The 18197-nt window shown below is 31.9% G+C and overlaps 1 protein-coding gene across 1 annotated transcript; it reads right to left on the bottom strand.

Annotated features, from left to right (window-relative positions):
* Positions 1-193: 193 nt before the first annotated feature.
* LOC133680865 (transcription repressor OFP14) lies at positions 194-1361 on the bottom strand. Its single transcript, XM_062103881.1, has one exon. The coding sequence runs from the start codon at positions 1283-1285 to the stop codon at positions 407-409; it is 879 nt and encodes a 292-aa protein (XP_061959865.1). The 5' UTR covers positions 1286-1361; the 3' UTR covers positions 194-406.
* Positions 1362-18197: the final 16836 nt, after the last annotated feature.

Raw genomic sequence — 18197 nt, 5'->3', positions numbered from 1 at the left:
AGCCAGCATCTCGTCGTTCCTATATGTGCATGCATGTGCACATACAAAAGTGATTGCATGATTATAGGGTTGGATAATAAACTAATTAATTCCTTCTTCCTTGATTTCCATATATAATTCCTAGCTCGCTAGGATTCAAGCGGGGAACATGCAGCAGACAATACCATTTTAAACATCCACAAATCTCACCAAAAACTAGAAGAATACAAATTTAAAATCATAAACAAAGTTGTAATTGGTCATATATTCATTCATAAATAAAGTATGTATTGCTATAGAATATATATTGCATGTGAGGTCTAATTAAGGTGAATAAGGCCAAGAACAGTCTGATTAAAGACTTAATTTCTCTAACCACCCCTTCAATATATAATTCCTTCTTAAACCGACAGATATTACCAAAATCTTACGTTACATTTTCCAATTTCCTCCTCCCTCCTGATCTTGCAATTCGAGAATGGCGTGATCTGACAGGAACTTTGTCCGGATTCTTGCGCAAACCAACAATGAGGTCCACGAAAGCACTGAGTATGAACTTGTGGGACGTTTTCTCATTCAAGTTCAAGTAACATAGCAAAAGCTCTTCCATGAAATCCCAATCAACCTTACCGTTATTCTGCAATTTTTCTTCCACCATTTCTTGCATGGACCGCCGAAAATCATCGTAGGGACTCGGAGAGTAGGTTAGCACTGCGATGCAGTCATCTGGTAGCCTTACCTGCTTTGGATCATTTGAAGCAATTGTGGCAGAGTCGTCATTGAGGGTGGTGGTTGAGACTGAGGTTGAACTTGAACTTGAACCCATGTTCTCGGAGGTGGCAGTTAAGCTGGACCGTGCCTCTTCCACAAGTGAGCCGGATGATGAACCCCGCTCCATAAAGAATCGATGGGAGCCACACAGACCCAGTGGTGGATCAATATACCTAGGTGAATCAATTAAAATCTCGTTCATGCTCGGAGCTTGGCCACCTCCTCTAGATCTAGGATCACTTTCCTTTTGAAAATTCCCATCGTCATCATTGATATAAAGTGACCTAAAATTCTCGAAAAGGAAGCGATCCACATCAGAGAGTGTTGCCGCGCCACCCTTCTCCTCGTCTTCTTCATCACGACTCTTATCCTGGTTACCAGCTATGGCAAAGGATAGTGTTCTAGGGTGTTTGCAGCCTCTTAATATCCAGTTCTTTGAATTTGAGAAAGAATTAGAAGATAATTGGATATTTTGGGTAGGGTTTTTGATCTTATAGATGTAGTCTTGGAGAGACTTTTGGAGTTTATTTGGCATTTGTTTTTTGTTTTTTTGGCAAGAAAAAATATGTGATGAGGGTTAGGGTTTAATGGGAAAATGGAGATGGTGGTGGTTTATAAATGAGAAAATTATGGAATGTAACATTAATAATAATAATAATAATAATAAAATAAAAAAAACCACCAGGAAAAAATAAACGTAGGGTAAAAGAATTTGACAAGAAGAAAAACTGATGGTAATTAAATGCTACTGTTCGAAAAACTGACGGTAATTAAATGCTACTGTTCTTCACCATTGACCTTCCATGCAAGATTTTGAGTATGCATATATGGTTACAAGATTATTTAGGGTTTGACCAATATTTGATTTATTTTACGGGCTGCTGAGTTTTACTGTACTGATTGATATTTATGTGTTTAAATCAGTAATTGCGAATCTAAATATGGTAATAAAATCATCTTTCTTGCTTCATTTCGACGTTAATGGCTTGAGTCATGGATTGATTCAGTGTTTGCTATATGTATTCGGGCGCCATACCTTCCTGTTAATAAATCTTTTTTTTTTTTTGATTTAAATGGGGTGTCCGGCCAGCTTACGCGCACCACGACTATTCCCCACGGCCCGCTGGACATCCTGCAAGCCCAGGAGCAGGTAAGGCACCGCGGGGGTAACAGACGTATACATAAAGGGTCGAACCCGGAACGGGGACGGAACAAGTCACACGAATTGACCACAGCAGTTAAACCCTCATATGCTGGGTACACACGAGAACTCAAACCAGGGCATTCAGGCAGGACAAAGCCTGACAAGTCCACTGAGCTACAAGCCTCGGTGTCCTGTTAATAAATCTTTGATTTGTCCATTCGTGACTTTTGGGAAAATTCTAACCGGAAGTTTCTGCTATCAGGCCAGCTTGACGCACAGAAAAAGGAGGAGAAAGAGACGTCAGGGGAAAACAGTAATTCAATTTTTGGAAATGATATCTATTTAAGTAACCAAAGTTATCATATGCACGGCCACTTTATCAAGTCTGTATGTACATCTTGTTAATTAACAAACATTTGTATTTGTTGAAAAATTGTTTAACAAATTCTTGATGATATAAATTGAAGTTTTTGTTTTTAGATTTATTTGATAAATTAATACCCTTTATTTTTTAAAGCAACCTATAATCTGGCAAATTTTGTTGATCATCAAACACTATTATATTATACACCTAGACCAGAGTACATGGGCAACTTGGGCAAAGATCCAAGATCCCCACTTAACAAAAAAGCTTAAAAAATAATTCAGATATATATATCATTTCCTCTTAGAACTTTATAATTTTCATCTTGTAATTTAAATCCCATTAAACTTCATATTTTCTATCATGACCTGAAACTCGGGCCCATGATTAACAACGCATGAGCAGTGTCATAAGAACACCCCACTTATGCCAAGCTTCAAAATATATATATTATAAAACAAATTATATAAAATTTATAGCGTTTCGTAACTTCCAAAATATTTCATCATTAGAATAAAAGAAAATGAATAATTCACAATATTTATTACATCATCAAAATCCAAACTTAATTAAAATAGTGTATTAGTGAAGCGTTTGAAACATTGAATCAAAACTGAAAAAAAACCTCGCGGAACAAATAAAGTATACCAACCAAAACTGAAGAAGCAAGAATACTCAACAAAATCCACTTGTTAACAAAAACTAAGAGCTTGAAATAATATTAAAAATATAGAGAGGTGAGTTCAAACAACTTAATAAGAGAATAACATTTAACATACAACTTAAATATTAATAGTTTGCAAGTCGATATATCTTGATATAAATATACATACTAAGCATATTAACATAAAGTAGTGGAATACATGTTAGAAATCAGATGACACCCGAACGTGACCAAATGACACCCGAAGGTGATCGTTGTGGTAGGATAAGTTGCCAAATGTTGATGTCTCTCTCAACAGCCAGGTTTACAAAATACTATATGCGCATAGACTAACTACTCTCCATTAGTATGGAGCAATTGATAAGTCCGATATCAAGACATAATAGATATTTGTATAATTATCAAAGCAATGTATATCACATTGAATAGAGTTTAGTTCAATAGAATGCGAGTGCGAATTCAATAATTGATGAGTACTCGAAAAATAAAACAATATATATATATATATATATATATATATATATATATATATATATATATATTCAAGAAATTAACTAGTTGTACTCATCATATAATCAACATACACATTTAATTTATATTACATGCATATTAAAGATTATCCCATTAACTCGAAAAACAAAAACAAAAAGCAAACAGATGCAGAACCGGAGACTATTAAAGATTATTAGGGGAACGTCAACAAAACTTATAACAGATGCGAAAAACACTAAAAATAACCTAAAGCAAAATAACATAAAAGACTAAAACTCTACACTTATAGACCAAATTATTATTATAAAACTGAATTGATTTACCTGATCGATTCTGAACATAACCTAAACTGATCGAACTTAACAGACCCGATTAACCGCCACTATAGGGTCAAGCAGTCCATTGGATTGCCCAACTGGTTGATTGGCAGTAACAAGTGAACCGATCAATTGATTTAGATCAATTGGTTGACCAGTTGATTGGAATTTCTAGAATCTCAACCTGCCAGTCCTCAATCTCCAGAACCCAAAAACAAACAACTTGTTCTTTTAAAACCCATCATTATAGTCATCAAATCAGTTCGTTTTAAGCCAAATAACACCCTAATATTCAATTATAACTCCTAGGTCATGAAATCATCAAAATCATATCAAAACCCTAACATTCTTCAATCTTTCTATAAACAAACCATAAACAAAAAACAACATAAGAGGAGATCACTTGTTCTTAAACCTTTCTTGAAGCAAACAATTAAGTTTAAAAACATACTAAAATCCTTTGCATGTAGGAGAGAAGATCATGACAGGGGGAAAGAAAAAGAGAGAAAAGAGAAAAGAAAACTCTCTTGTAACACTCTTAATTACCTAGGTTAGTTTAGGTGGGTTTAAGATGATTTGAGCTAAAAGTTTGGGTCTTACAACACTCCCCCCGTTATATAAAATTCATTCTTGAATTTAAACTTTTAGAAAAGAAGTCTTAGCATTAAGATCGAACAAGTATGGATACTTGTCGCACATGTTCTCCTCAAGCTCCTACGTCGTCTCTTCACGTGGGTGTTCACTCCACACAACCTTCACCGATGCAATATCCTTCGATCGAAGCTTCCTAACTTGTCGATCCACTATTTTCACTGGTTGGACTTTGTATGACATATCATCCCTCAGCTTGATCAGTTGAACCTCCAACACATGAGATGGATAAGATAAATACTTCCTCAACATCAAACTATGAAACATCGAATGTATGAAGGTTAAATTAGGTGGCAAGGCAAGCCTGCATGCCCTTGCCCCAACTATTTTTAAAATCTCAAAACCCTAATATTTTTCAATCCTTTCATAAACAAACCATAAATGAAAAGTACACAAGAAAAGATCACTTACTTGTTCTTTAATCTTTCTTGAACCAAAAACTTAAGTTTAAAAACAAACTGAAATCCTTTACATGCAGGAGAGGAGGTCACGAGAGGGGGAAAGAAAAAGATGGTCATCTTCTACTAGTAATTCTATTTTCTTTCCTATTTACTACGACGACGAAGAATCAAATTATCACTATATTCATTCCTTTTTCTACTTCTTTTTCCAAGTGCAGGATAACCCCAAGGGGTTGCGGGTTTTTTTTTTCTACCAATTAGGGCCCTCCCCTCACCACCCCCACGGAGATGGTCTACAGGGTTCATAACTACTCCTCTTACTACAAGACGTTTACCTAGCCAACATTTAGATCTGGCTCTATCCAAACTTTTCTGGTTCACCGCAGCATTCCCTACTTGTCCGACTGTTGCTGAGCAGTTTTTGGATATCAAACGAACCTCCCCAGAAGGTAATTTTAATGTGGCCGATTTCCCCTCTTTTGCAATCAGTTTCGCTATAACATCTGCAGCTCTAGCTAATTATCCACCTCTTCCAAGTGTGATTTCTATGTTATGTATGGCCGTGCCTAAGGGCATATCGGTTGAAGTAGATTTTTCTCTTTGATCAATCAAAACCTCTTCCCAAACTGTACAAGCTTCTTCCAAAGCATACGGCTTTCTGGGTGTAGATGATGATATCTATACAGATGGATCTTATGTATCGTATAATAAAGTCAAGTACTACATGAGTGGATATATAGGAATCAAAATCTGCCGAATCACTCATGTTATGCTTTTCCACATCCTAAGTCTTCCCGTTCCTTCATCTGGCTTATGTTCTTCTTGTAGCATTCAGATCGAATGACTCTATAAAATTATATCGATACTTCCATATATTAGGGGTAACGTAGGAGGCATCTTTATTTTTCCCCCGGGGAATCTTTAGAATTCCCACTGCTTAGCTTTCAATTCGCCTCTGACCATCAAATGAAATGTGAATAACCCATCCTCCTCTTTTTGAAACAAGGGGCGTTTCTGGTTCTGTTGGTGCTTGAAACAATTTTATCTTCTCCATATTACTATATCTCTAGAGTCAATAATTTTATATGAGGAACTACTGAACTCAATCACTTGCTGCCCTTACTCTTCAGTTTTCTATTGAGGTCTATCCTGTAGAGGTACTCAAATTGAATCAGTGATCGATTTCTAGGTTTCGTCGTAAACCTAATTGGTTACTTCCAATTACATAAATCAATAGTTCAAACCGCACTCAAAGGTAGGGCATTTCCCATTTTTATAGGAACTTCTGTTCCAGAAATAATGGTATCTCCAATTATAGCCCCTTTAGGATGTAAAATATATCTCTTCTCACCATCCCCATAGTGTATGAGACAAATGTAAAACATGTCATGCATGAGGATTGATTTATCCTAAAGAAATCTATATCTATGTTTGACCTGATTCAAACATAGGTTTGATTCACACTCCATGTTCTGAGAAATATTTACCATCTAAAAAAAGAAAAAAACAGAGTCTTTGTCTAAAGAAATACGTTGAAAAGGGGCATATGTATAGAACCTTTCAACGAGATAATGCTTTCTCAACTCTCTCTAAATGGAATCTATTCCAAACATATATGCCATGGTTCCTTACTTCGATAGGGTACAAATATCTAAATTTGATATTTTTATATACCTTTTCAGACCACCTATTACCGATACTAAGTAGTAGTCAAAAAATTGTATCCATTTTTCATGATGTTATGCATGGATCAGATATATCATGGCGAATTCTTCAGAAAAATTTGTGGAAGACACAATGGAATCTGATAAGTGAGATTTCGAGCAAGTGTTTACATAATCTTCTTCTGTCCAAAGAAATGATTCATCAAAATAATGAACCACCATTGATATCGATGTCACGGCTGAGATCGCCAAATGTTCGGGAGTTCTTTTGTTCAATCCTTTTCCTTCTTCTTGTTGCAGGATATCTCATTCGTACACATCTTCTCTTTGTTTCCCGAGCCTATAGTGAGTAACAGACATAGTTCGAAAAGGTCAAATCTTTGATGATTCCATCATACATGATTGAGTTGTGAAAACTTCTGGATAGGTATCCTACATCTGAACTGAATTCTTTCTAGTTAAAGAATCTATTTCTAGTTGCTCTAGAACAATTAGGAGATTTGCTAGAAGAAATACGGGGTTCTGCTTCTGGCGGCAACATGTTATAGGGTGCTGGTCTCGCTTACAGGGTCAAATCAATACATTCTAAGAAGAAATTTTTGGATATCAATCTCATCGATCTCATAAGTATCATACCAAATCCTATCAATCGAATCACTTTTTTGAGAAATACGAGACAACTAAGTCATACAAGTAAAGAGATTTATTCATTGATAAGAAAAAGAAAAAACGTGAACGGTGATTGGATTGATGATAAAATCAAATCCTTGGTCGTGAACAGTGATTCGATTGATGATAAAGAAAGAGAATTCTTGGTTCAGTTCTCCACCTTAACGACAGAAAAAAGGATTGATCAAATTCTATTGAGTTTGACCCATAGTGATCATTTATCAAAGAATGACTCTGGTTATCAAATGATTGAAGAGCCGGGAACAATTTACTTACGATACTTAATTTTGAATATATATACTTTTTGTGAAGAAGAAAAGTTTCTTTAAATTTTGAAATCATAAATTGTATTCCTATAAAATACAAAAAATAAAAGGAATGTCGAGGTTGAAACAATTACCTAATCATTTGAATTTTTGTTGAGGAGTCTATAAATTAGACGTTTTTTGGTCGAATCATAAGCACTTACTTCTATTTTGACTCTATCTCCTGATGGTATACGTATAAAATCACGTCAGGCCTTTTCTGAAGCATAATCTAAAACCATATCTTCATTATCTAATCTAAACGAATCCCTAACATATTATTGGAAAGTTATTAAGAAATTAAACCTTTCTGATTCCTTTTTTTTTTCTATCTAAAAGCCTCTTGAAATATCAGCTAATCTAATGTAGAAGGAATGATATTAGAAATCTGTTCTTTACTCTTTTTTTTTTCACAAACAGGGTAACTTCAGATACAATTTGGATATCGAAAAGATTACCATATATAAAAAAAAATTTCTCCACCAATTCTTTCTAGTCGAGCCTCTCGGTCTGTCATTATACCCCGAGAAGTAGAAAGAATTACAATCCCCATTCCACCTAAAATTCTCGGAATTTGTTGATAGTTAGAAAGATTCGTAGACCAGGGCGACTGATGCGTTTTAAATTTAGACTCATTCGACATGGTCCTTTCCTATTTCGTCTATGTCGTAGGGTTAAAGCAAAAAAAAAAAAATTGCCTTCCTGGTGTTTCCTCACATTTTCAATAAAACCTTCTCGTAAAAGTATTTTAATAATGTTTTCGGTGATGTTAGTAGATGGTATTCGAACGGTTCCTTTTCTATCCATGTTCACATTTCATATAAAGGTTATTATTTCAGCAAGAGTGTCCCTACCCATGATAAACTAAAATTTTTGTTGCCTCCTACTTTTGATATAATCAACATACTTTTTATTTTTATTTTTTTATGAATTAATTATTTTATTTTTATTAATTTTTATTAAATATTTATTTTTATTAAAGGTATATGCGTGAAACACAATCTACTAATTAATTTTAATTTAATTGATTTCGTTCAAATATCAAATATTATAAATTATGGTTTATATGTCATCTTATATCTTGTAATGTTCTTATAATGCTTTATTTTATAATACTTCAGGTGCTAATAAAACTATTTTAGTGAAATTTAACTGTTTCAATTCCCGAGCGATTGCACCAAAAATTCAAGTTCCCTTTGGATTTCCTTCTTAATCAATTACAACTGCAATATTGCCATCATATCATATTATCATACCGTTGTCGCGTTTGAGTTCTTTAGAAGTATACACAATTACAGCTCTGATTACTTTAGATAAACCCTTTTTAGGCAAGTTTGGGACTTATATTTTTCATTCATAAAAGATGGTCATACATCATCATTTCAACAATAATTACTAGTCATTCGGTTTTATTTTCCCGCAATTCTAACATTCAAGTTTTTGGTGCGTGCAAAAGCACGTATGTTAAGCACCCCGTACTAGCCCGCTGTTAGTACATCAACCCACTCAAAAATATTTTGAAGAATTAATTACAAATTAGTCCTTTAATGAAACTAATTAATTGGTTCATAAGGTTTCAAAATCTTTAAATTTGTTGCGTGCATTTTAAGATTTATTTATTACTCAGAGTGTGTTTGGTATTGCGGTTGCTGTTGTGGTTATGGTTTTAAAAAAGTTATTTTTTATAAAAAGTACTTTTAGTTGAGGTTGGTTTGAAAAAATATATGTTTGGTTAAAACTGTGGTTGAAATTAAGATTGAGCAAAAAGTAGTTTAATGTGTTTTGGTTAATAATGCTTTTGAAATTGAGGTTATAAAATAATTTTAAAAAATTATTATTTATACTGATGGTTTTTAGTTTAAATATCATAGATTTAACTATTGTTATTACATTATAAAATAAATAATACTTTATATAAAATACTTTATACATCCGACAAAGACTACAGTTTTTTTTTTGTTTCTTAAGCACGCAACAACATCAATTAAAATATAATCAGAAAAAAAATTGGGATTGCGATTAAATTCTGCAAATGTTACGTCATCAAGCGATCTCTGTCTAATTTATATAATGTCATTGAATAATATTAAACACTAGTTTTTTGAATAAAACACAATTAAAAAATAAAAAATAATTTTTATTGTTTATTTTATTGGGTCAGACTTGGTTTAATGTATTTTGAGCTTGGGACCAGTCCAGCCGGAACAATGTAGCTGGCTACACTATTCCTTTTAACCGTAATAAAAAATGTTACAAGAGTGGTCTTCCGTTTTTTTTTTCTGAACAAATAGGAGAACCTAATGGATTAATTAGCAATAACAGTGGATAGCCATGCTCCACTTTTCATGCTAATTAATTAATTAGCATGAAAAGTGGAGCATGGCTATCCGCTGTTGATGCTAATTAATTAGCATGAAGTGCACAGGAAGCAGCATTCGTTTGCTTTTTTTCCCCTGTGTTTTGAACACAAAAACAATGTGAGACCCATGAATAGTAAATTGTTTTTTTTCTTTATCAAACAGATTGCATCTACGTTTTATTTAAAACACAAACGCAATCTTATTACCAAACACCCTCTCAGTCCTTTCATCAACTCTAAGTTAATTTTGTAATTAACTTTGTTTTCTTCTTTTTAAGAAACTAAATTTTTAGTGCATGCAAAAGCGCGTGTATATATATTATTCAAATATTTTTTGGTATTTTTTTATAATTTTAATCTATTATTTTGAATTATTTATAAGTGAGTATTTTGAGAATTTATTAAATTAATTTTTATTTTATTTTAATAGAAAATATAATTTTCATCATATATATGTTATATAAGAAATTAAACTCTAAATCTTTCTTGCAAAAACAGAAGAAATAAAAAGAATTAAATAGTTTCACTATTTATTTATTTTAATTAAGAAACTAAAACATTACTTCGAAATTGCTTTATAAAATTTAAGTCAGTTTAAAATATCTTATGAATATAAGAGTTATCGAGCTATCAAAATATAAATATGATATGCTAGGATCTCTGACTCGTAATAATTAAATATGATTATATATTAAAATATAAATATTTTTCAACTATTCTTGAACCAAAAAACTTTACATGCAAGAGAGGAGGTCTCGGCAAGGGGAAAGAAAAAGAAGGAAAAGAGAAAAAAAAAAAACTCTCTTGCAACACTCTTAATTACCTAAGTTAATTTAGGTAGGTTTAGACTGACTTGAAATTGGATTTAGACTAAAGTTTGGCCTTGCATTTTTCATCCATAAAAGCTAGTCATACATCATCATTTCAACAATAATTACTAGTACATCAGCCCACTCTAAAATATTTTGAAGAATTAATTACAAATTAGTCCTTTAATAAAGCTAATTAATTAGTTTTTAATTAAAGTTTCAAAATCTTTGAATTTATTGCTGCATTTTAAGATTTATTTATAACTCATTCCTTTCAATATCAACTCCATGGTGTTTTGTAATTAACTTTGTTTTCTTCTTTTTAAGAAAGTACTAAGTGCGTGCAAAAGCGCGTATATTATTCAAATATTTTATGGTATTTTTTTATAATCTTAATATATTATTTTGGATTATTTATAAGTAAATATTTCTTGCAAAAATAGAAGAAATAAAAAGAATTAAATAGTTTCACTATTTATTTTTTTTAATTAAGAAACTAAAACATTATTTCGAAATTGCTTTTTAAAATCGAAGTTAGTTTAAAATATCTTATGAATATAAGAGTTATCGAACTATCAAAATATAAATATAATATGCTAGGATCTCTAACTCGTAATAAATATGATTATCTATTAAAATATAAATATGATAGTAAATAATTTAATTTAATAAAGATTTGATGAGCTTTGATGCAGTTTCATTACTTTTGGATTAAAACATTATTGGTTTTTTGAGGCTTCTTTTTAAGCATTTTTAGTGTTTTCATAGATAAAATAAATTAAGTGATAATAGTATATAGGTTAAGAGGGGTTTAAGTGGCTTATTTTATATTATTTAAGTTTTTATATGGTTAATAAATAAAAAAATATAGAAAAATAAGACTAAACTATTTTTCAAGTAATTTTAAATAATTTTTCAAAAATATCTTTCAACGTTGGTTTTATTTTCCTTAATTAGGGATCGGATGGGGTGAATTTATAGAATGAGCAGCAATGTCGACAGAGGAAATGTGTGGCCAAATAGGATGGATGCATAACACTCATTCCAGACCTCATTAATCAAATGCTGCTGATCTATTGGCGTAGTTCTTCCCTTCCATCATTGCTAAAAAGAAAAATAATAAAAAATAAAATAATATATATATATATATATATATATATATATATATATATATATATATATATATATATATATATATATTGACTATTCGTGGCTGAGTGGATCGACGGACCATTGTTTTGGAATAAGCCTACTGATTCTGACTTTCTTTGCAAATTGATTTTAATTAAAATATTTTAGTTAAGTAGCTATATACACACTAATCTGGAGAAAAATGATCCACCTAATGTAGAAATTTGAAACAAATAATTGCATGTGATCATGTATAGGTAGAACAGTATTACTTGTGAGTAGTCAATGATGTTTAATTATAAATATATTTTTTTCATTTGATTGAATCTTAAAATAGTTATTCAGAAAAATCTAATTTTCTAAATATATCATGCCTATATGCTAAATTTTAGCATTTTTTTGTTTTAAATATTAAAATATCAGATGATACCGTTAAAGAAATAATCAAGGTAAATATTTTTAATTATTTTTAACTCAAAGATTATTTAAATAATTAAGCTTTTTGTATAATTTATTTTATTCTATTTTTTTTATATAACTTTTACATGAGTTGAATATAAATATAAATTAAATTATTAAACAATATAATTCTTTTCTGTTCTAAAATTCCAGAGACGCATGCCATAATAATGCCCTGTGGACTTGAAGTTTGAACAATTGAAATCTGCGTACAAATTTTTAATTAACGAGAGAGATGGGACCTCGTGCAGCCGGGAGACGGTGCAGCATCAGCCCCACAGTCCAAAAGAATCTCATAGAAAGGGGTGCCATATTTGACCCAAAAAAAGAAAAAAGAAAACGACGCCAGGCAAGCATAGGAAGAGACAAACAAGTTGGATGCCATTTTTTCAACACCAAGTTGTTTTTGGTGCTTCCCTTGCCTGAGCACTAGCGTAGTTTTGACTTCTGATCAAATAAGTAGACTATTTCCGGCGGAAACAAGTGAAATCGAAATGTCAATCCTCCTATAGACCATAGAACATGGATAAATTGAGAAAATTAGCATATAAAATCAAAATAAACAGTAAAATGACACAGAGTTTGTTTTTTTTAACAAAATAACATATTTTTAGAATAGTACATTAAACTAATTGGGGCGGTCAAAAAAACACAGCATCAATAATAATTTTGATGACCAGCAAGCGATAAGCTACCGAAACTTGGCATTTGCACTTGATTACTGTGGCTATGCATGTCCACCGCCACCTACTTGGCAGGTTGACATATACCCACTACATGGAGACAAACCTGTAGCTATAAAATATTTATTCAACGCACCGAGCCTTCTTGCCCAGTGACGGAGACAAGGTTTTCTTGTTTCTGTCACTTAGGTTTGAGACTTAGCATGTATGTCTGTTATTCTTGTGGTGTTTTACTTGTTTACTGGGCTTGTAATATGTTCAGTGGATCTGAGGATTAGTTGTGATACACGTAAGCTGGTTCGGATACCCTGAATTACCAAAAAAAAATAAAAATACTTATTCAATCTCCAAAAGAAACTTCTTTTATACATGTCCTCTGGCTATATATTTTATTGAACTCATTTAGTCACTGTTCTGTTCATAGTTTTTTTTTCTTTTTTTTTTCGCTTCTACAAGACTGCACCTTCTTCTTCTTCTTCTTCTTTTTTTTTTTTCCTGAGTCAATCCATAAAAAAAACCCTAAAATCCAAAGTAGTTGAGAATTATGTGTCAAATTAAGAGAAAAGGGCCCCTCATTTCCTTGTTGTCATGGATCGAGAGACCAGCTAGATGAATCCATTTTGAATTATCTGCCAAATTAAATTTAAATACATGTTTAAATATTATTATTTTAAAATATAACAGTTATCTTATTACACTTAGAAATAATAATACTTAGGAGATGTTATATTTAAAAAACACGATTTCATCAATTTTTTTTGAAACAATGTTATTTTCTCAAGATTTTAAATTTACTTTGATAATTTAAAAAAAAAAACTTAAAATGAACCACAAATTCATTATAAGAAAAAGAAGAAGAGACAGATTTTAGCTGTTGAGATCGAATTAAAATGGTACGTACAAAGTAAACCTTCCTCTAGCACATGTGCTTATCTAATTAAATAAGTCAGCTAGTGATAATTAACGTGACCACTCGTATACATGCAATGTCTCTGAACCACTGGATCAACATGATACTTTCTTTAATTATTGTGCTGCCTAACACTCTTAATCATCAATGATCGTTATTAATGCTTTGATTATCTTCATGATGTTCTAAATCTAAATAAATACTTACAAATCAATTGCTTTATACAGCAGATTCCTTAATTTTGGTTCTAGTACTGCTTCTTGTTATCAAGTGCTGGAAATTTAATATTTTTTTAAATAATCAATGAATATATTTGAGATTAAATTAAGAATGAAGTTTACTCATTTTATGATTAAGAATTTGTTGGAGATTATTCTCCAATAAAAATATTTTTATATGAAACATCAATTTATTTAAAATAAATTATAGATGAATCAAAAATTAATTTCAAATAATTTTTTAATTGGCATGCTTTATAAATTCAAGAAACCCAATTCTTTGTTAAAATATTATAATTTTTTTTGAAGTTTTATAGTAGGAAGTGAAATATTTAAAGGTAAACTCGTAGAGCACAAAAGTTTTTAGAGAAAAGAGCCCCTCTTTGGTTTTGGATCTGAGTTTAAAATTATTATAAAATAAATTTTAGATATTATTTTTTTAGTCAGCACATAAATAAATTGTCTAGAATCTTTTTATTTTTTAATGGGAAAACACATATGTTTTTAAAGGTAAAAAATTGTGAAATTATTTTTATATATAGCGGATAATTAAAATTAATAAATAGCAGGAATTAATTTTAGTAATTCTACACCATTTTTAATTTGAAATTATAGTATAACAAGGGATCGAAGAGGGGGTGTTTAATTTGCCTTCTTCTCCAATGGTTTTTCCAGCTTCATTTACCACTCGTTTTTGCTTAGTTATTGCTCTATATATTTTTCTTTTGTTCTGCTTTGTATATAGTTTGTGAACCTTAATTAAGAGGACAACTAATCATGATCAGTGCATTCATTTCATTTATATCAAGAAATTAAGTAGAGATATATTTATTTAAGGAATTAAGATTAACTGGGAGGGTACGATCAGAAAACAAAATTAAAAGCGATCAATTTCTCAATTTTTAAGGAAACTGCTGGAAGTAAGTAAAGATACATATTTGATCAGCATACATAGCAAACTTGTTTTCATGAGAAATAATTAAGGAAACTCAACTACGTAAAACGAGCAAGCCCTTGATCATGCCATACCATTTCACCCTTCTCAAAGATCCTGGAAGGGACAGCAAACCTAGCCGAGAAAGACCGGGAGCTGTCATCAGGGTTGGTCATCACCAAGCCATGATCGAAATTCTGAGAGTAGGTATAAGGATCATAGGTAAGATAAACCTGGGCCGACGATGAACTGTCAAAAACCTTCCTCTTTGTCTTCACTAGCTTCCTCCACAACAATCTCCACCTCGGTGTCTTTGACTCAGCACTGACCAATGCCTTGAATGACCCAATCCGATCATACCGGCTTTCTGCGTAGCTTTTCATGTTTCGACTGCCTGAAGTGCACCATTCCATGGCCACATAAAACCTAGAAATATCTGTGAAGCCAGGTCCTGAGAGAAGCTTCAAATTAACTAGTATTTTGCTTCTTTGGTTTTCAGCATAGCTAGCAGAGAGCTCTACTTTTGAACCGCTAGAGCTGTTTATTATACTGACGTTGAAATGTATATACTTGGTCTCAAAGTCAAATTATGCAAGCCTTGTATATATATATATATATAAACTATTGTACAGATTATGCAAGTCTTGATGTGAGATTATTATATACAGTGGACCGCAGATTAACACAAGTAGCTAGAGCATGCAGGCACAAGTCATTTGATCTTTCGTCAAAATTAAGCACTGCTCCGAATCATTCAATCGACAGCAATTAATGTGATGCGAGGCAAGTCTTAATTATTAATATCTTTCTTAAGTATACATGTGACATAAATCATCAGTTGCAAGGCTAACATTACCGATGGATATCATTTTCTTTCTTCTCTTGCCCTCTTTCCTTTTTCTTCATCTAACTGCTGTTTTAAAATATAATAATAATTATTTTTTAAAATATTTTTTACTCAAAATATATTAAAATAATATTTTTTATATTTTTATTCTTATAAAACTTTATTATATGTTCTACTAGAGTCATTATCAGGACAAACTTGTCATTTGACTGAGCATCTAGGCCAAGAACTTGATATCTTGAAATCAAGTAGCATGGTAGAGCTTTTTAATTAATGGATTTATTCGTCCATGATCTAATCTAGATTATACATTAATTAGTCGGAGTTAATATTATGACATTTCGAACGTTTCAAGGGATAGTCGCTAGCTTGACTACTTGGATATACAGCTTGGCTGTTTCAATCTTCAACTGCTCGCATTCATGGAGCCTATATGTCCTTCATTATCTCCAAAGACATTTAATTAGCACACATTTAATATGCCTGTCTTCCGCTTTTTTAAACTTTCAAGTTGTATTTTTGGTACTTCATGTAACCCAGCTTTTCTTTAAGCACGAAGGAAAATGCGGAAGTGATTGCTCAATTTTTTTTTTTTAATTTTCCGGTATATGAATTTCATGAAAAAAAAATCAACTGGATTCTAGTTGAAAATAAAAATAATTATTAGTTGATATTGATTCCAATCATAAAAAAAAATTAATTTTAATATCAATAAATTATATTTAATAAAAAAAATTTAATAATAATTATTTTTAGTATCTGAATATCAATAAAAATAAAAAAGAGATCGGATTTGGTTTATTTTTCCTATTGATTTTGTTTTTCTAAAGTAATTCTTGGATTTTTTCATAGACTTATTGGATGGTTTATATAGGGTTTTATGGTGTTTTTGAATAAAAAATGGTTGAAAAATCAAATTTTTGGTTAAAGAATTACCTTCCTTAATTTTCTAACCTCCATGGTGGTTGGATTTTGAGTAACTAATGACTTATTGTTTGATTTTTTTCTCCAATTAAATAATATGGGGCCACCCCTTACAATTTTTTTTAAAAATATAAATCAAACCTAGGCGCTTGAGCCTGGGTTAAAAAACCCACTCTTTTAGGCTTTTTTCTTAGAAGCCCAACCATACTAGGCCACTTGGTCCAAGCTTTGGCACATGACTTTTTTTTTATTTTTTTGTTAAGTTCTTTATTTTTTTTTCCATCCTTAAATTTTTTATTTATATATTTAGGTAAATTTTTTTTAAAAAAATTATTAAACAAAGTATAATCCATGACTAGAGTTGTAGATTTGATGGGCTAGACCACGAAGCCCAAATCGATTTAATATATTGTTGTTTTGATAGTTTTTTTTAAAAAGATACCATGTTGAATTCTTTTTTGAAGCATTTGGTTTATTTTTATTATAAGAAATTGCACAATATAGGTTGTATATAATTAAGAAAGGTTAATAGGCATGCTCTTGCGTTTAGATCTCTACAATAACTATTGTACACTGCCCTACATATATAAATAGAAAAGGTTGGCTAACTAATTGGTTAAGCCTCCTGTTATTCTCAACTTGATATCAGAGCCCTAAACACATTAAAATTCTCCTCTCCAATGGACTCCACTCTTATTGCTCTAGATGCCATTCCCTTGCTGCAACCTTCTTCTTCTCCACCACCACTGCAGACGTCTGTTTCTTCCTCTGTTTTGGACTCAATCGCGACTACTACAATGACTTTTGCTACTATCATGACTGCTGATACCATGAAGGCAACAATAGCAAAAATTGTTCCTCTTTCCAACACTCAACATGCTATCTCTCTGAAGCTTATAAACACCAGTTATCTCTATTGGCAAATGCAGATAAAATCGTATCTTCTTAGACAAGGTGTTTTTCAATTTGTTAACGGTTCTTTGCCGTGTCCTCCTCCTCACATGGCTATTACTGATGACTCATGTCTTCAAGTTAATCCATCATTCCTTCGTTGAAAACAACAAGATTAACTTATTATGAGTGCACTCATTTTCTCTGTCTTATACAAACCTTGATAACCATCTTCTTACTCATGAGTTTATTCATAAGAGCTCTCTTTAATCTATGGGTGCTGTTGTCGCTACTCTCTTATTGCCCAAGCCAGCTCAACCATCATCAGTTCTTGTTGCATGACTTCATTCCCCTGGTTTGTTTAACAGCAGCTTCAGTTCTAACCGTGGCAGAGGGCATTCTAGTGGTGGTTGGCGCCACAATAGTAATCGACACAGTAGTGACTCAGGGTTTGATTACTGTGGGTCCAATGGTTCTTCCACTAGTGACTAGAGGCAAGGTAATTGGCAATAGAACAAAAGGCATAACGACACCTAATAGTGGTCCAATACACACCCTTTTAAGAAGAATGTCAGGTGCCAGCTATGCCATTTCTTTGGTCATTCAGTGCC

The sequence above is a fragment of the Populus nigra genome, chromosome 1, assembly GCF_951802175.1.
Source record: "Populus nigra chromosome 1, ddPopNigr1.1, whole genome shotgun sequence".
Classification (NCBI taxonomy): Eukaryota; Viridiplantae; Streptophyta; class Magnoliopsida; order Malpighiales; family Salicaceae; genus Populus; species Populus nigra.
The sequence above is the reverse complement of the archived record's forward strand: the minus strand, read 5'-3'. Positions and strand labels throughout refer to the sequence as shown.

Bases quoted from the DNA above. Each gene is read 5' to 3' on its own strand.
- LOC133680865 (XM_062103881.1), bottom strand. From the start codon at position 1,285: ATGCCAAATAAACTCCAAAAGTCTCTCCAAGACTACATCTATAAGATC.